The sequence below is a fragment of the Aricia agestis genome, chromosome 11 (assembly GCF_905147365.1).
Source record: "Aricia agestis chromosome 11, ilAriAges1.1, whole genome shotgun sequence".
Taxonomy (NCBI): domain Eukaryota; kingdom Metazoa; phylum Arthropoda; class Insecta; order Lepidoptera; family Lycaenidae; genus Aricia; species Aricia agestis.
In genome coordinates, this window is record NC_056416.1 from 13,304,671 (window position 1) to 13,325,059 (window position 20,389).

Below are 20,389 nucleotides of genomic sequence, written 5' to 3' on the forward strand. Positions count from 1 at the left end.
GTTGCAAAGAAAATCTCTCATGTGACATTTTTAAGTTTCCGAGAAAAACGATAAAAACTGTCTACTGAAAAAAAATGTTAGAAGATTTGTAATTTTTTAATGCAGATACATTTAGCGTTTACTAATGGATATTTGTGTATATAATTATCAGTAATAAATGTTTAGAAAAGCCTGAAAAGTATTTTTTTAACGATTCCGCTGCACATAAGAGATTTTAGCTGCAAAATTTTGTTACATAAGAGATATTGTGCATAATATTTTTGTGTTTTCTTCTTGCGACTAGGATATTTTAACCATTCACAGAACTTATTAAAATAAAAATAATCGGCCAAGTATGTGTTGGACTTACGCGCGAAGGGTTACGTAACGCTATAGAGCAAAATTTGCCAAATTTTGTGTTTTTTGTATGGGATATGGCCCCCCTTTAATTTTCATTTAAATATTATTATTAATTATTAAAGTACACAATATATATTTAAGTACTTACTCTGTGATAATTTCAAGTGCCTATTTATTGCCATTATTGATATAGAGCAAAAAATGCCTAAAAATCTAGTTTATTGTATGGGAAATATTAATTTTATTTTGGATTTAGTAGGTATTAGTTGTTATAGCGGTAACAGATATACACAATCTGTGAAGTTTCAGAAGTCTGGCTATAGGCGTTATTGCGTTACAGCCTGGAGACAGACAGAGAGACGGACAAATAGACGGACTTACAAATAATTTGGTGACTGCGAATATATTTTTCTGGAATCGCGATCCTGACCCTAGTAGCTTTTCGCTATGGTAATTAGGTGGTCCAATAATCATTATGGCGCGACTTATAAAGCACAGAACCATCTGGCGTATATTTCAGCCCTCTTATGTCTACCACGACTGGATCTCCCTTTTTGCCGGGACGTATAGATTTGAAGTTTGTTTCGAGTTCTTCGTTATTAAGAAAGAACTCACTGATTTAACACAGTGCCGGTCCTAACCAAATTTTCAGGCGATGCGAAAACCAAAAGTGGCGCCCTTCTAAATAAAAAAAATTGGGTGTCTCAGGTGGCTTAGGTCAAAGGTGGTGCTGCTTATAGAAACGTTAGGGCTGCGGGTCGCAGTCGAAACGACGTAGGCCAAGTTTTTATTTTGACCCCCGAAGCGCCGCCTTTGCGGCAGAATTACTGCGCATCGCAGGGATATGGAGGAGAGTGTGCTAACCCAATGGCGCCAACAGGTGCTTGTCATTACATTAAGTACCTGGCAAGACCACATGGCCTTCCCAACTGCCAGCCGCCGAACTGTGAAAGCGATCTGGTCGATACTACAACAGGGGATCACACATTCGAGGGACGCTCTTACCTTTGGTCATTACCTGCACCGAGGAACGGGCAGGAGGAAACCATCGCCTAGGTGCCACTACAGTGAGGAAGAGGATGTTAAATTTTAACATCGAACGGGTATTTTGGTCGAGCTTGCTGCATTCGATACACATAATCACTAGGCGCGTAAATAGGAGGTTTGATGTACAGTTCGGTAGTTGAATGGACACAGTCTACTTCCATCATCGTATGACCTTTTTCTAAATATAACTGCTCAATTACAATGAAAGAAATAACGGTAGCGACCTATTTTAATTCTTGCCCACGCGGGCAAGAATTAAAATATGTCACTGAGTATAATATCTACTTGGGCCAGGTCTCCTTTAACAAAAGACTTGGAAAGGAAGTCAATCGTCGAATTTAAAACGCCTGGAAGAGCTACTGGTCCTTGAAGACGCTGATAAAGGGAGATTTGCCAATCTCCCTGAAACGCAGACTCGTCAACATGACGTGTATTCTGCCCATCCTAACCTACGGTGCTCAGACCTGGTCATTGACTGAGTCGCAAAGGTTCCAGCACGGGGTTTGTCAAAGAGCAATGGAGCGCAGCATGTTAGGTGTAAGACTAGCTGACCGAATTAAAAACAGCACGCTGCGCTCCAAAACAGGTGTTAAAGACGTCGCGTCGGCATGAAAGCTGCAAACTTTAAGTGGAACTGAAATGGTTTTAGAGGACGGAAATGGCGAGATGAACTGGATGCCTACAAACCAGGCTGGCCTGCGGTGGCGTTTGAGCAAGACAGATGGCAGACCTTGGGGGAGGCCTTTGCTTAGCAGTGGGATTAGGGATAGCACAGGCTCATAAAAAAAATCCATGCGACAGTTTAAAACTGCACTGAAGGTGGCCTCGAACTAGTAGTGGCATGATGCATGTGTTTTCGTTCCGTCTCACTTCCGATGCGTCGATTAATTATTTCGCTCTCTGTCTAAATAAGGTTTCCGTTTTTTTGCCATTTGGCTACGCGGGAACCCAAAAAAGACGCGAAATCTATGCGTAATAACAGAAACCAGATATTTAAATAAAAATGGTGAGTGAAACCTCAGTGTCGTCTGAAGCACATAAGAGATTTTGTTTTGCAAGTTTTGAACAATTTGAATAATATTGGTCAGTGAATATCCTCTTATGTGTCATCTCAGGCACATGAGAGATTTTGCTATACATATTATGCACGCTCACACATAGGATATTTTAAAAAAGAGTTCTAGCTAAGGCATTGTCTATATATGAACATTTAAAGAGTTTTTGTAGTCGATAGCTCTTGAAATTCTGAATACAAAAATGCAAAAAAACGCATTTTGGGTAAAACTGCACATAAGAGGTTTTATTCTTGCAACGACGCGACGGTATGAAAAATTCAAGTGCCTCTCTTGCCATTATTGATATAGAGCAAAAAAGGCCGGAAAAATCACGTTTGTTGTAGGAGCCCCCTTAAATATTTATTTTATTTTATTTTCAGTATTTGTTGTTATAGCGGCAACAGATATACACAATATGTGAAAATTTCAGAAGTCTAGCTATAGCGGTTCTTGAGATACAGCCTGGAGCCAGACAGACGGACAGACAGACGGACAGACAACGAAGTCTTAGTAATAGGGTCCCGTTTTTACCCTTTGGGTATGGAAGCCTAAAAAATCAGCCATATTTAAATAGTTTCAGAGGCTCAGAGCTAATTGATGCAAACAAACAAACCTCTTTACAATGCTAGTAGACATTTAATTAAGTATAGTTAACGATACGTAATGGTGGCTAACCATTTTATTTTATGCATGGCATCTGCGTTAAAAGTTAATAATAAAGTACCTGGATGACCGAGCTTTGCTCGGTATAGCAAACACTCATTGACTTCGTGTTACTTAATAACGCGATCTGCTGGTAGTTAAAACAATTAGTTGCTCACAAATAGTATTATTATTCGCCAATAGATGTCAGGAAGAGCCACATTTTTCAGTTTATCGATTATCGATAAAACACGAGTAAAAAGACATTTTCTGAAAATAATTCCTGGCTAGATTGATTTATCGCCCCCGAAACCCCCTATATACTAAATTTGAAATCAAATCTTTGATAAGTAATATTATTATGATTTGATAATATATAATATACAGCCGAACGTATACCTCCTCATTTTTGGAAGTCGGTTAAAATGGGTAAAAATTGACTTGCGACAGATTATTTATTATTTATTAATATTATATATTAATGGGTAAAAATTTGAAAATATATATTATATATTTTCAAATCATAATAATATTACTTATCAAAGATTTGATTTATTGGCGAGGTGTTGGAAATTTTCTAACAATAGTAGCAAGCTACGGTCGAGTTTGATAAAAACTGGATGGGCTTGTCAAGATAAAGATATAGATCGATAAAAGATCACAGTTTCAGTGAGATCTTTAGTGACTTCGTGCCGATTTGCGTTTCAATGAACAAACATGAAAGTGCCAAAGTTAATAAAATCCGTGAGATATTCCCTGTTCGCTGTGAACTGTCTGTTTTTGGTGAGGCTTCTATAGATTAAGTAAATAAGGGTGTGTTAAACCTCGTCGACACGCTTGAAGATTGCTGTATGTTAATATACTGAACGAGAAGACGCGTTATTTTACGCTGGTTATCTGTGAGCCCGTGGTCGTTATATTATGTCTGAAGGTTTGAATTTCACATTAATATTATATAGAGAAAACTTTTGTGTGTATGTTTGTCACTTTTTCACGCGGAGACTATTAACAAGATTTTGATGAGGTATGTTATAGTATCCGTTTTCGTTTGATAAATTATTAATGAAAAAAATTATGTATATAGTTATTATGTACTTAAAGTACTTTCCTCAAAAGACTATTTCCATGGTACCAACACTGTATTTTCGAGGGTGTTGTCGTGTACAAAAGATTGCCTACTGAGATCACTCCAGTAAACATGCAGCGTCATCTTTAAAAAAATATGTAACTTATTTTCCTTACCTTTTTGCTATAGTAGGTAAGTTTAGAAAGAAAGAAACAACCTTTGTTTGGTAAACAATACAAACAAACTAAACAATTAAAAACATTTCAACACCTTTACCAAATAGGTGCTTACTCAGCATGTGCAGAGTAGACAGAATTATGTCTATTGTGGCATGTGTCAGCGCCTAATTATGAAAATAAAATAACGAAATTAAAACTAAGCATTACAGTGTCATTTTAAAACATAAACAATAAGTTTACTATCTTGAATGTGTCCCCTTCTCTCAATTTGTGTCCTCTTCTCTCTAGTTCTGTCCTCTTCTTGCAGCTAACAGGAGCGGTGCTGCTCATCACGGGAGTGATATCCCTTACCGCCTACCGGGAGTATGAGCTGCTTATCACCAACCGGTTCTTCATTCTCCCTGGCCTGGTGATAGCCACGGGGGTGATCATATTCTTTGCGGCGCTTCTCGGCTTCTATGGAGCTATATCGGAACACTTCTATTTTATAGCCGGGGTAAGTTGGGCTTTTATGTCTTTTCAGCTGATTTATAAGATTTTATAAAACAAGGGGGCAAACGAGCAAACGGGTCAATTGATGGAAAGCAACTACCATCGCCCATAGAGACATAGACAATCGTAACATTAGAAGAGCTGCAGGTGCGTTGCCGGCCTTTGATTGTGTTAATTTCAGTCACATCTTTCGCACTGACGCCACACGATAACACTCCTTTGCTATTGTTTATTTAGTGAATAACTTTACAATGTCTGTCACTTCTTGTCAGGCACATTGGAAACCTTACATGAACGACAAAGACAGGACAGAAAATATTGAATTATGTGCTGCGTAAATATCTTTAAATTATTATAAAGACGAATAACATTCTTGTACAATAGCGACCAGGGCCGTCTCTAGCCCATGTGGCGCCCGTGTGCAAATATTACCCTAGGTCCCCCCTAGCAAGCGCGCGGTCAAAAAAAATCGGCCAAGTGCTAGTCGGACTCGCGCACGAAGGGTTCCGTACGATTATAAAGCAATTATAGAGCAAAGATAGACAAAAAATTATGTTTTTTATGGGAGCCCCTTAAATGTTTAGTTAAGTATCTGCAAAATATCTATATCTATCTATACATATTACGAGGGCTGCTATTTATGTATCCGGAATTAAAAAAAGAAACAAACATATATCATTTAATATGGTTTTATTGCTTTTCAAAATATTCGCCGCGATGATCGACATACTTTTGCATACGCTGGAACCAATTTTCATAGCACTTTTTCCATTCTGATTGAGGTATCTCCAAAACGTGCATTTTGAACGCATCAACAGCCTCTTCGCGGCTCGAAAAACGTTGACCACGTAATTTGTTCTTCGCGTATGGAAATAAAAAGAAATCGTTAGGTGCCAAATCAGGGCTGTACGGCGGATGACCAGTCAATTCGATCTTTTGACCCTCCAAAAACTGAGTTGTTTCAGCTGAGGTGTGACAGCTAGCATTGTCGTGATGTAATATGATTCTGCGTTGTCGGTTGTCCTTATTTCTTCAAAGACTTCTGGTAAACAAATGGTCGTATACCATTCAGAATTAACCGTTTTACGATTCTCTAATGGCACTGTAGCCACATGTCCATTAATTCCAAAAAAACAGGCGACCATTTGCTTCAAAGTACTTTTTGCACGAGTAACTTTTGTTGGTTTCGGCTCATCTTGGAACACCCACACCGTTGACTGTTGTTTAGTTTCGGGGTCATATGCATAGATCCAAGATTCATCACCTGTGTAGATATTATAAACGGCTTTTGACGTACCACGGTTGTATTTTTTTATCATTTTTTTTTGCACCAATCGACACGAGCCCGCTTTTGATCGATTGTCAAGTTGCGCGGAATCCAACGCGAACATATTTTTTTTACAGCCAAATGTTCGTGTAATATCTTATGTATGCTCGTCATACTTATGCCTAAAGACGCCTCTATCTCGCGATATGTAACATGACGATCACGCATTATTAGTTCCCGCACAGCATCTATATTTTGTGGGACAACAGCTGTTTTTGGGCGACCTTCTTTATTTTCATCCGTGAGCATAGACCGCTCACGATTAAACTCACTGTACCAGTGATAAACAGTGGTTTTTGATGGTGCTTCATCTCCAAAAGTTGCGGTGAGTTGAATAAAGCACTGTTGTTGATTTAGCCCACGCCGAAAATCGTAGTAAATCATTGCACGAAAATGTTCACGCGTTAAATCCATGGCAAATGAAGACACGCAATTTTCAAAATGACGCCACAATGGAAAAATAATTGACAGTCACATGAAACAAAATGTATTCTTCAACCAAAGAGTTCTATTTTCAAATGTTGTAATTACTTTTTAAATATTGTTCTTGTAAGTGGCCAGTTCCGGATACATAAATAGCAGCCCTCGTATTAAACAAAGTAGCTTTTTTGCCCTCATGTCCCTTTGTTCCCTTTAATCTTTAACAATCTTTAACAACGCTACAGATTTTGATGCGGTTTTCTTTAATAGAAAGAGTGATTCAAGAGAAGGGTTATAGGTATAATAACATTCATTAAATAGTAGAGAAATACTGTTATTACATAAGGCCTTTCCCGAGCGGCGCTCGGCGCCTCTAGGACCGCGGCGCCCGGCGCCCCTAGAACCGAGGCGCCCGGCACCCCTAGGACCGCGGCGCCCGTGTGCAACGCACACCCTGCACCTAAGGGAAAGACGCCCCTGATAGCGACAGACTAAAAACTAAAAAGTCAAAGTGGTTTAGCATTTTGGGCAACACATTTACCTTATGAGAAAACTTTTTATCCCAAATTTTAATAAAACCTACTTATATGTATTAATTACAACAATAAAGTACAAGCTATGACGCGAAAACGGCGAAATAATCCCGACGAGCCGATCGGAATGAATGAATGAATGGCTGGAACACAAGGTTTCTTCTTGGCTATTGTCTACACTCTACGTGATCACGAGTGTTTCAAATGTTCTTCTTACTCCAGTACGTGGGTCTACTGCTCGTGATACTACTCTTCGAGATATCCATCACGATAATGGGGTTCACGCTGCGGGAGGACGGCGTGTCGGAGATCAGGTCAACCATGGCCACCAGTCTCCAGCAGTACGAGACCAGGAGTGACGTCGCTGTTATATGGGATGAGCTGCAGATGGGCGTAAGTGTAATCCATACTAATATTGTAAATGCGAAAGTATGTTTTTTTTATGAAATAAGGGGGCAAACGAACAAACGGGTCCCCTGATGGAAAGCAACTTCCGTCGCCCATGGACACTCGCAGCATCAGAAGAGCTGCAGGTGCGTTGCCGGCCTTTTAAGAGGGAATAGGGTAATAGGGGAGGGTAGAGAAGGGAATAGGGTAGGGGATTGGGCCTCCGGTAAACTCACTCACTCGGCGAAACACAGCGCAAGCGCTGTTTCACGCCGGTTTTCTGTGGGAACGTGGTATTTCTCCGGTCGAGACGGCCCATTCGTGCCGAAACATGGCTCTCCCACGTTAATGTCTGTTTGTTACCTCCTCACGCCTAAACCGCTGTGTCGATTTAGCTGAAATTTGGTATGGAGATACTTTGAGTGATATATTATATCGCGGAAAATTTACGATATCCGCGCAATAATCGAATTTTGGCGCAACGGAGTTGCGGGCATCATCTAGTAGTTATAACTTATGAGAGTTAGGTATCGACTAGACCGACTAGTCTAGACCAGAGATCACCAATTAGTTTCACTCGGGGTCCATTTTAAGAAATGAAATGACCTTCGCGGTCCACACATTAATAAAAAGATGTTTATTTTACAAAGGTAATCACGGAAATTACAAAGGTATTTATTTACATATCAATATGAAAAGTGTCAATTTTCATTGCTAATTATCTGTTTGAAGTTAAGAGCCTAATTATTGGAAAGTCATTATTAACGAAGTTCGAACTTCGACATCTTCGAAAATGCTCGGTCCGCACACAATGGGTCGGCGGTCCGGATGCGGACCGCGGTCCGCCATTTGGTGACTCCTGGTCTGGACCATCGGCCAACGAATGCCTTGATCACCTACCGAGTATAGACTATAGAGTAAGCGAGACAGTGCTCTCGGCCAAGCGCTCGGTACGTTTTGTATGGATGCGCTCGACTGAGGGCACTGTCTCACCACTCTACTCGGTTGGTGTGATCAAGGCATAAAATCTGCATAAGGACAGGGCTCTCACTCGTCCCTATATTTCAGTTCCAATGCTGCGGCGTCACCGGTCGGAACGACTGGGTGTCGAACCGACTACCGGTGTCGTGCTGCTACATCGACTACGGCACGATATCGCCGTTCGAGTGCGGCACCGGCAACGCGTATACCAGCGGCTGCGCGGCGGCGCTGGGAGAGTGGTTGGGAAGGAAGGCCTTTGCGGTTGGCGTCACGGGCGCTACTGTTACTTGCTTACAGGTACGTTTGTACAAAGGGAAGTTGATTCATAGGCCGATGACGGACCTACGTATTTTTTTTTTATGAAAGAAGGGGGGCAAACGAGCAAACGGGTCACCTGATGGAAAGCAAGTTCCGTCGCCCATGGACACTGGCAGCATCAGAAGAGTTGCAGGTGCGTTGCCGGCCTTTTAAGATGGAATAGGGAAATAGGGGAGGGAAGGTATGGGAAGGGAAGGGAATAGGGGAGGATAGGGAAGGGAAGGGAAGGGAATAGGGGAGGATAGGGAAGGGAATTGGGCCTCCGGTAAACTCACTCACTCGGCGAAACACAGCGCAAGCGCGGTTTTCTGTGAGAACGTGGTATTTCTCCGGTCGAGCCGGCCCATTCGTGCCGAAGCATGGCTCTCCCACGTATAAGCGCGTATTTGATCGCGTTATGTCAGCTCAGCCGATAGATCTTCAATATTCGATTGACATAATCCGACCAAGTGACGTAGGTCCGTCATCTGTCTTTAGAATCAATTAGATCTTCAATCTTCAATCCATAACTAATATTATAAATGCGAAAGTGTGTTTCCCAATGCACTGAACCGATTATGCAGGGTATGAAGATACTTTGAGTCCCGGGAAAGGACATAGGACACTTTTTATCCCGGAAAAATTTACGGTTCCCGTACAATAAACGAGTTTTGGCGCAATATTCGTTTATCGGACGATCGACGAAAATAATGGCACAAACAGGGCACCCCCGTATACGCTGATTAATTATTATAGTAGCATGTTCACAAAAGTGGTTGTGAACCTAATGATGGATGATAACTGATAAGCAATATAGGAAACTCCTTGAAATTCTCACCAAAGCTGATTGTTTCCAGATTTTGCTGGTGGCTGCAGCGTCGTGGCAGGCGTACCGGTCCAAGTTCGAGGAGGTGGAACTGGAGTCATAGATATAGTCCTAATAAATTGTTATGTTTACTTTGTGTTTTATTTTCTTTGTATTTTCTATTGGGAGAAGACGGCGCAACAAAAAATTTAGTTATAGACACAAAGCACGACGAAAATCTACCCGTGGATGAGTTATTAGGTATATTTTTATTTTATGTAAGAACCTAGAAATTACATATAGATAGATCGTAACATCTACATAATATAAAATAACAATATGAAGGTTCAAGGTAGCTGGTATATTAAAGTACCTTAATTTCTGTACTCTACCTAATAATCTTAAGTGGTTTTTGTTGCTTAGTTTGGTGTAATGGTTTCCTAAGTACATTTTTATACAACATATTATCTAAATGTTTTAAATTGTACTGCTAGATCGTATTTGATCATATTTCATAGCCTTTTTATTATCCACGGTAAACATAATATGTCTCTATTTCAATTTTTTATTTTCTGAACCGTGAACGTTTCAGGACAATATCGCTAGTTTTTGTCTCACATAATATTATGAGTTATGACAAAGCATCTAATCCATGATACTACACTAACATTATTAAAGCAAAAATGTGTCTGTCTATCTGTCTGTTCCTCACCTTCACGCCCTAATGTCTATACCGTTTTTAAGACTCTTTTTATCCCGGAAAAATGTACTGTTCCCGCGCGATAAACGATTGGCGCAACGGAGTTCCAGACGTCGTCTAGTATAGTCACAGGTATAGTATAGAAAATGACTGAAAAACTCTACACTCTACACTACAAACAAATTGAAACTCTACAAATTGAAATTTTGATTAAAAGTAATGCTCGGTGTACCGTGTACGTAACCCTCGTTGGTGAAAACCGTGTTATTATCGAGCTCGTTTTCACTCGAAATCCTCAAGGGATACTTTAAACTTTCTCTTATGTACTAATGTAATCTAATGGTAATGGCCGACTCAATTATTCATGAATTTAAATAGAAAAAAAACATTAAAATATAGCGCACAGTAGGAACAGAACTGATAAACAGAAATAGTTGTCAACTTAAAAAAACATATTATATTGTATTTATAGTATTATTATTACTAATTTAATAAATGCGAAAGTGTTTCTGTCTGTCTGTCTGTCTGTTAGCTCTTCACGCCCGAACCGCTGCACAGATTTTGCTAAAATTTGGTATGGAGATACTTTGAGCCCCGGGAAAGGACATATGACACTTTTTATCCTGGAAAAATGTATGGTTCCCGCGCGATAAACGAATTTTGGCACGACGGAATTGCGGGCGTCATCTAGTCTGAAATATAGAGTGGGAACTCTACATGCTATAATTTCTGCATTCTTCCCTTTCTCAATTATTATGTTCCTTCGTCTCCCAAAAAAAGTAGATGTAGTATAGTAAAGATGATGACGAATTAATGACGTCCGTGAAAATAATAATTTAATTCAAGTACCGGTAAGAGATTTATTCCGTTGTAGTCTGGTATAATAGGAATAGGATTTAACACTTTTAAGTATTACTTGTCTATATCTAAATTACCTACATATTTTCAATGTCGCGTCGTTTTCCTACCGAACTTGCGAAAGAAATAAAACTCGTACGTACGCTTGGCCATGAGTTCTTAGTGTAAACTGCACGCCCATGTGATAAGAACGCCTTGTTCAGTGCTAATTTGACGAGTGCCTCCTGCCAAAGCCATAGGTTCACCTTAAATATTACGTGATAGTCAAAATTGTGTTATGGTATTTAAATTTAATTTAACTTTAAAGAGAGTTAGTTTAGATTTTAGTGTAAAATAATTAGAATTAAATGTGTAACGTTTCGTAATAATTATGGAAAGTCAAACACGGGAGCGTCGTTGAGATAAATCCGCTTGTTTTACCTTATCAAGATTATAATTGTGATAAAAATATCTGAACGTCGGTAGTGTATCACGCGCGCAGGCGAAATGCTGTCCAAAATATTCACAACAGTCAAATACACTTTGGTGACTGTTAATTTTCTCTTCCTGGTAAGTGTAACGTGAGTTTTTTTTTTGCTAAGAAAAGAAAAAATACGTGTCTATGATAAGTTTATTACTGATTATGCGAGTACGGACGTATTGTGTTTCATGGTGAGTCTCGATATGAGACACCCGCGGTTTTAGTGGTTATATAAAACATGAAACGTGGTATTTCGAATGGATAATGTCTCATTTACGACCAAAAATATGCCCCGGAATATGTATTGTAATTTTGGTATGTCCGGGACACTGCAGCAGTTTTTAAACACATAAGCTATGGATTTGATCGGTGATGTCATAGGACTAAATATTGGATAAATTAAAACCTGTAATAGAGTTTCTGTAGCCTTGAAACTATGAAAAAGTAATAAAAAAGGAATGCTACAATTTCTTACAAACTAATATGACAATAATTAATGCTTGGTTCTCTGTTCCTTCTTCACCAACACGTCTTCGTACCACGTTTAAGTGTCTAAACTCTAAAGTCTAATCACACTAGGCCGAAAAAACGCGGCCGAAGTTCGGCATGATTACACCTGCAATGTATTTTAAATTGTTGATGACACACCATGCCGAAATTATGTCGCGTTATATCGCATTGCAAGCGACAAGTGTAATCATGCCGAACTTCGGCCGCGTATTTTCGGCCTAGTGTGTTTAGACACTAACGGTTCCCGCGCAATTAACGAATTTCTGCATAAAGTTGCGAGCAACCTCTACAGAAGTTGTCATTCTTTGCTTGTTGTACTACAATTCACTACGTCGCGTAGTAAGTAAGTACTTAAGTAAGTAAGTAAGTACTTAAGTAAGTAAGTGTCAGTCAAGTGACTCACACAATGACTCATTTTCAGATAACAGGGATAATAATCCTATCGGTGGGTAGTTCGGTGCAATCAGCATACAATGGCTACCACGAGTTCCTGTCGGAGAGATTCTTCTCTCTGCCGGCTTTCTGCATTGCGACTGGAGTCATCGTCTTCCTCATAGCCTTCGCTGGCTTCTATGGAGCTTATATGGAGAACTATTATGTGACCATGGCGGTGAGTGGATTTGTGTCGCATAAGTCGAAGAAATAGCTTATAGCCAGCCCTGGATTTATAAATATAAAAAAGGCCGTATAGGCCGCGGCCTAGGGGCGGCGGCGTCGTAGGGGCTCGGCAGATTTCGTACATGGGGCGACGGAAATAAAGTGGCCTACACTCATAAAATCCGGTACTGGAAATAGCTTATCCGTTATTGAAGATAAAGTGGATAAAGTGAAGATAAGGGGAGAAATGAGTAATTGCTCTTAAGTTACCAATCAAAATGCTCTATTTTAAAAGAAACGGGTTTTATCATTCTATTTCTTTGATTTAATCGTTTGATAGTTATTATTGAGACATACTAAATCACAAAGAGATACCCTTGAAACGTCTATTACAAATAACAAAAATAGCTAAACAATATCCATTAACTATGGTGATAGAAAAAAAGTAGTACTCTAGAATCAATGACGTCTTCCGCATAGCAGGTCAGTGAGCTGCTCTATAATAGTGATTAATCGTACCAAATACTAGTACTACTAGCACAGTGTAAGTATCACTCAGTAGAGTAACTCAGGCATATCCCTAATCATTATTGCTCAACACAGAGACAAGTGAAAGTATCAGACATAACAGAAGATGAAATAATAACGTTAATATGTAACTAATGATCACGACATCGACCATCTTTTCTACCTCGTTCCTTTTGTTACTTCCAGTTTTAAGTTCACCCGATTCGAGGGGTCTAGTACGATCTGTCACAATAGACATAACTACTCTGTCTACTTTGGATCTGTAGTCTACTACAGTATACAACTCTACGTCGGCGCGAAGGCTACTTCGGTACGCTGTGTGATAAATAGGCGCCGCGTCGTGGGGTTTTTCAACTCTTTATCTATTTGTTATATCTTTTAGCACAGGTTTTGCAGACCTTCATTCAAACCCTTACCTATTTATTACACAACTAGCGACCCGCCCCGGCGTCGCACGGGTATAAAATATATAGCCACTGAAAAAATGATTAAAATCGATAGCCTATGATCCTTCACGTGGTCTACTTCTTATCTGTGCCAAATAACATGAAAATTGCTCCAGTAGTTCGCGAGATAAGCCCTTTCAAATAATTTCCCCCGTTTTTTTCCACATTCTCCTATTAGTCTTAGCGTGATAAAATATAGCTTATAGCCTTCCTCAATAAATGGGCTATCTAACACTGAAAGAATTTTTCAAATCGGACCAGTAGTTCCTGAGATTAGCGCGTTCAAGTTAGCCCTTTCAAATAACTTTCCCCGTTTTTTTCACATTTTCCTCTATTTCTTCGCTCCTATAAGTCTTAGCGTGATAAAATAAACAAAGTCGCTTTTTTATAATAATATGTATAGATTGTAAAAAAACAGCCTTCGCTAGCATAGTCTACTGTACATTATTTATATTGTGCTATTAGTCTGAACTGTCGCGTATTCAAAATAGCTGATGTACCGGCAAGAAATGGGTCGGCGTCTAACAATAAAATTGCTAATACACAGGCTAATTTCAGCTAAGCCGGCGAACAAGTAATGAAAACAGATGGCTGTCATAATAATAATGTTCAAAGGTTTTACTTTATTACCTTTTAACGGATATCGTCACGACTACTCGTATAATCATAAGCGCGAATAACGAGGATGAAAAAGAAAAATCGCCAGGAAAATATTTCATGATGGGTACAACTACAAGGAACAAAGTGTAATGCTTTGTAGCCTATTAACTATTTGGGCATATTTTTAGCTATGGGCTATGATCGACGACGATTGTGCATCTGTAGACACCATGAGCAATCATAATGGCAATCATTGTCCTACGTGAATAATGTCGTTAAACCAAAAGAACATTCTAAAACACTAATATAAACTGGATTACCCGTGAACTTCGTAACACTTAGCTCCTACATTTTCTCACCCTAAAACCTACCCTACCCACGAATATTTCGTAAATCGGTTCAGCCGTTCTTGAGCTATAACGATACTAACAAAATTGAAATTCATTTTTATTTATATAGATGAGAAAGTCTCTGTTTGTTCCGTTGTGAAATGACTGAAACTTTCATTATGACAGTTTGTCGATTATTTGTAGTTCCTTTGACCCCACTTTAGAGGAGCATTCACTAACAAATACCCCGACAATTCCAGTTCGCCGGCTCCATGATCCTGATGTTCGTGTTCCAACTATCGGCGTGTATAGCGGGGTACGCACTGCGCGGGAACACGGTGGCGCTGGTGCAGAAGCAGCTGCTCAGCACCATGGACCTGTACGGGATTCACAAGAGCGTGGAGGTCACCAAGCTGTGGGATGAGGTGCAGACTGACGTGAGTAGTACATCCAATAGTACCGAGTGGTAGAGCCATGCTTTGGCACGAATGGGCCGGCTCGACCGGAGAAATACCACGGGCTCACAGAAAACCGGCGTGAAACAGCGCTTGCGCTATGTTTCGCCGAGTGAGTGAGTTTACCGGAGGCCCTACCCTTCCCTACCCTTCCCTATTCCCTTCCTTACCCTCCCCTTTTTCCTCTTAAAAGGCTGGCAACGCACCTGCAGCTCTTCTGATGTTGCGAGTTTTGTCCCCTTATTTCGTATAAAAGAGGAGAGAGAGAGAGAGAGAGAGAGAGAGAGAGAGAGAGAGAGAGAGAGAGAGAGAGAGAGAGAGAGAGAGAGAGAGAGAGAGAGAGAGAGAGAGAGAGAGCGCGGGGTATGCAGAGTTCAACCTCTCCCGGTGGTATTCCAAAAAATTTCTTTGTAATAATTATCTGTGGTGGTTTTCGTATGTTAAAAATTAGGGAACCTAACTAGAATTTCAAAAATTCGTTTATTACATTGTTATACAAGGCAGGAGAATTTAGCACTGAATTAACAATTATCCAGAAGTCAGAACAAAGGAGAACCATAAACATAGCGTGATAAAGTTCACGTCCGTGCCAAATATAATAAAACTAAGTAGCTTCAGAGTTGGTGAGGTTCACACGGCACAATCCTGCTCGTTTCCTGCACGTTTTTTTGCAGTAGGTACTTATACGTCTTAACGAATAAACAGTGGCGCATACAATGTATATAGAACCATTCACACGTCGATTGTACTGCACGATTTGTTGTACTATTGCACTATTGCACAATTAGACGTATAGTGTACAAGACGTATACACTATGCTACAAAAAAAAACCTGCAGGAAACATGCAGGACAATGCCGTGTGAACCTAATCTTAGTTCTATGCAACAAAGTAAACTAAAATTGCAATGTAGATGTCCTAAGTCCTTATAATGTCATATTGTTTATTATAAATATTTAATATATCGCCATAAAAATAAAATAGAGTTGCATTCTAGTATGCTATCATCCCGATTTGAAATGAGCTATACTCGTTCTCTAAAATGATAATTAAGTATTTCTAAAAAATCCTTATCACATAATTATAACATCTGTTTAGAAATTAATTTTTCTTTGTTACTCATTAGTGCATTAAACCATAATTAGTTAATATATTATAATATAAATTTATCTGTCAAGTGCGATACCTATCTCATCCTGTAAAGTAAATTATATTCAAATAGGTACTACATTACACAATATTAAAAACACTAAAAACTTGGTTTGGCAAAAGGCTATAGCTATATTAATTTATAAGAAAATACACAGTCTTGAACTAGGCCAACAGAAACCACAAGCATGAAATACATATTTAAATTAATTCCTTTGCACATTTTTTTATTACTTCGACTGTTGGCGCTTGGTGTGGCGAAATGGTGATGAAATACGTAAAAATACATATTTTTTTAGTAGCGAATTTGGATATAGCGAATATAGAGATGAAATTTAATGCACCGGCAGTAGATTAGACTTTATTAGGTAGGGCCTTGTCTAACCAGCGAGACGAGTCACAAAAATTCCTTTTGAATGTGCTAAACCTGAAAAAATATATCCATAATATCCTTAAGAAATAATATTATGTCCTCGAATAGGTATTTTTTATTGGAACAAGAATTCTTGTTATTGCCTTAGGAGCTGATGGTCCGAAATTGCCGAATGTCCTGACCATAAATAATTTAAAGATGCATAGCAAGATTGCTGACTCGAATAAATTGATTAAGAAAGCAAGAAATTGCGTGTACAAACGTTGCTATGTTTAAAATTGCATTCTAGTACTTGTACTATTATCTATTCTGTGATTCTACTTATTTTTAAAAGTACTATGGCTCGCCTTGGCGGGGGCACTACCGTGCACCCAGATCAGAGAAGATGCATAGGCAGATGGCGGGTCTACGTAATTTGGTAGCGTCATGTTAAACCCAACTAGATCACGACTAATATTAAATTGAAATAACCCGACCAAATGACGGAAGTCCGTCATCTGCCTATGGATCAATTTTTTCGATGGCACGTGTAAAAAGATTCAAATCTTTAACCCAACTTGTCTTACCCACAATTCCAGTTCACCTGCTGCGGCGTGGTCAACTCCAGCGACTGGCTGGTGCCACTCAACACCACGGACACCCTGGGTCTCCCGGTCAGCTGCTGCAGCCACATCCCTGGTACCGTCACCAGTTTCGTCTGCAACACCACCATGGGATACAGTACCGGATGCTCGGTTGCGTTTGGCGACTGGGTCCAGTCGCATGCGGGGACCATCGGCATTACTGGAGTGTTTCTGGTTATTATGCAGGTAATTTGTTGTTTTTATTAAATTGAAGTTATAAAATTAATGTAAAATTATTATATACATACTATAAAGTTAATATACCTAGCGGAATAGAGAAACAAAGGTCTGATCAAGAGAGATGTCACTATCAGTAACACTGCGTGGTAAAAAGAGACGTGTGATACATGACAGCAGCACTCTTTTTTTGACGTCCAGTCGGCACGTGCCGCACGTTGACAATTTAATCTCATAGAATTCATGTTCAATCATGCTTGTGTAAGTGTATACGTACACATATTTTTCACACAGATGAAAACCAATTTTGGTTTCGTTTGACAGCTCGAGATTGTTGCTCTATTCCGGTAGGTATATTAACTTTATGATCCATACAGCCATACTAATATTATAAATGCGAAAGTGTGTCTGTTACCTATTCACGCCCAAACCGCTTAACCGATTTTGCTGAAATTTGGTATGGAGATACGTTTTGTGAAATTGTGATACATCTGTTATCAGTTAGTGATTTGTAAACAAGAAAGGTTATACTGTTTTGACGCCAGTGACTAGATATCGGAACAAAAAAATATATCCACAGCCGAACATAAATAACCTCCTCCTTATTGGAAGTCGGTTAATAACAGTCGGCCTTGCAGCCAGTGACGCTCACGTTGAGTGTTCGCCATTGTACGTATACCTAACATGGCAAAAATATCTAGTAGGTAATATTATAAATGCGATAGTGTGTCTGTCTGTCCGTCTGTCTTTCTGTCTGTTACCTTTTCACGCCCAAACCGCTGAACCGATTTTGTTAAAATTTGTTATGGGGATACATCAGTCCCGAGAAAGGACGTAGGATACTTTTGTCCCGGAAAGATGTATGGTTTCGGCTAGTTTTTATTATTATTATTCGTACTTTTGGCGCCCTAAATAAATTTTGGCGCAACGAAGATGCGGGCATCATCGAGATTAAAATAAAAGTCCGACCCCAGAGGAAACTGTACAAATGTAGTAATATCCTCAGCGGGTCTATGGGCGGTAGCAATAGCTTGTCATCAATTGGATGCTCGTTTTCTTGTTTATTTCATAAAACATCTTAGAAATAAGATGTTAATAAACGTGTAAATTGCTGGTAAAATGATTGCTATTTAACGTTTTCAGGCGTTGGCAGTAGCGGGCGCCGTGTGGCTAGCCAACATCACAAGAAGAGAACAGGAGTTCCCGTAGAACACTATAGTTACCTAATATTATTAATTTTGTTTATTAAATTATTTGTTATTTAACAATGTAACATTCTTGTGTTGATTTAGTTTGTATATAATACATCGAGAGTATGAATTAAATTTTATGAATGTGTTATTTATTGTTATGTTTTATTTTTTATACAGGCTAATAGGTGTTTTTTGCGCAATAAAATAATTTCAGTGGAAAACATTAATTTTTCTGCAACAGGTATCCTTGATAATACTCTGTGTTGAAAAGAGGAACCTTTGCTCTTGATAATATTATTATACATACATAGGAAATATTTTTACCAATAGTAGAGGTATAATAAGGATAACATGAAACTAGAAAGTATTCGTCTTCGAATATTTAAAGGGTTTTCCAATAGGGACTTGACAATTTTGAAATTTCGTCTCTAGATTTTTTTCTTTGGGGCTGCGTCAAGTCGTTGCAACTGCAAACCATGATGGAAGAACTAGCTGCTAAGCAACCAAGGCTGGCCACACACACACACTGCACAACAGACGGAAGCAAAACTGGAGGAGCTGCAATTGGAATGTCTGTCCACCGTACTCCCCGGACCTTGCCCTAAGAGATTACCATTTTTTCGGAATTTGGATAACTTCCTACAAGGAAAAAAATTCAACTCTGATGTGGCAGTCCAAACCGCATTCAAAGAATTAATTGAGTCTCGTCCCTCCGTTTTTTTAGTACAGGGATCAACGAACTACCCTTTAAAGATGGCAAAAATGCATCGATAGTCGATTTTTTTGTATAATATAATTTAATTAATCAAAGTATGTACCACTGTACATACTTTGATTAATTAAATTATATTATACAAAAAATCGACTTTAGATTCCACCCATACAAAACGCCAATTTCATATTATGTAAGGACCTAATACTTATAGTTATTTTGTTTTTAGGATTCCGTACCCAAAGGGTGAAAACGGGACCCTATTCATGAGATTTCGATGTCTGTCTGTCCGTCTGTCTGTCTCCAGGCTGTATCTCAAGAACCGCTATAGCTAGAGTTCTAAAATTTTCACAGATTGTGTATATCTGTTGCCGCTATAACAATAAATATTAAAAACAAAATAATATTAATATTTAAGGGGGGCTCCCATATAACAAACGTGATTTTTTTGGCCTTCTTTGCTCGTAATCAATAATGATAAGAGGCACTTGAAATTTTCACAAAGACCTTAAATATATGTTTACTTTAATAATTAATAATAATATTAAAATAAAATAAATAATTAAGGGGTGATCCCATACAAAAAACACAATTTTTGGCCTATTACTAATATTTTTTATGGGCCGTTAGCCTGAAACAAAAATATTTTATTTATTTATTTATTCACTTGTGAGATTATAATAAGCTCACTTTAGTTTGATTCCATATTTAAAAAGTTATAATAGGAATTTATTTAAAAAATTTAAAATAATACAGAGGGAACGTGTCACTTCCTATTTAATATCCCCTCTCCCCCTCATTGCACTTGACAGAGAATCTGCAGTGTGAGGTCATTCGCCCGAAGGTCAGCCTGTAACCGCATTAACCTGGTTCATTTTAATATCATGAGTCGTGACCATCATAAAATGAAGACTATAACAGCCACTATGCATGTCTATATGTAACTAGAAGATCGACAAGATTCCTGTTCGATTAGTTTCAAAACTTTGAGTTTAAACTAGGAAGCTACAACATCACCTATGACGATATAACAAGTAAAATAACTAAGTAATTTATGTAACTCTAAAAATAACGCAGTGTTGTAAAAAAGGTTTAAATCTGTTAATTAGT

The 20,389-nt window shown here is 38.9% G+C and overlaps 1 protein-coding gene across 1 annotated transcript; it reads left to right on the plus strand.

The window, feature by feature from the left end:
* Positions 1-3,765: 3,765 nt before the first annotated feature.
* On the plus strand, positions 3,766-18,715 carry LOC121732058 (CD63 antigen-like). Its single transcript, XM_042121827.1, has 8 exons — positions 3,766-3,866; positions 4,636-4,824; positions 7,323-7,493; positions 8,556-8,765; positions 12,520-12,708; positions 14,859-15,035; positions 17,153-17,383; positions 18,518-18,715. Exons 1-8 carry the CDS (start codon positions 3,801-3,803, stop codon positions 18,581-18,583), a joined length of 1,299 nt encoding a protein of 432 aa, XP_041977761.1. The 5' UTR covers positions 3,766-3,800; the 3' UTR covers positions 18,584-18,715.
* Positions 18,716-20,389: the final 1,674 nt, after the last annotated feature.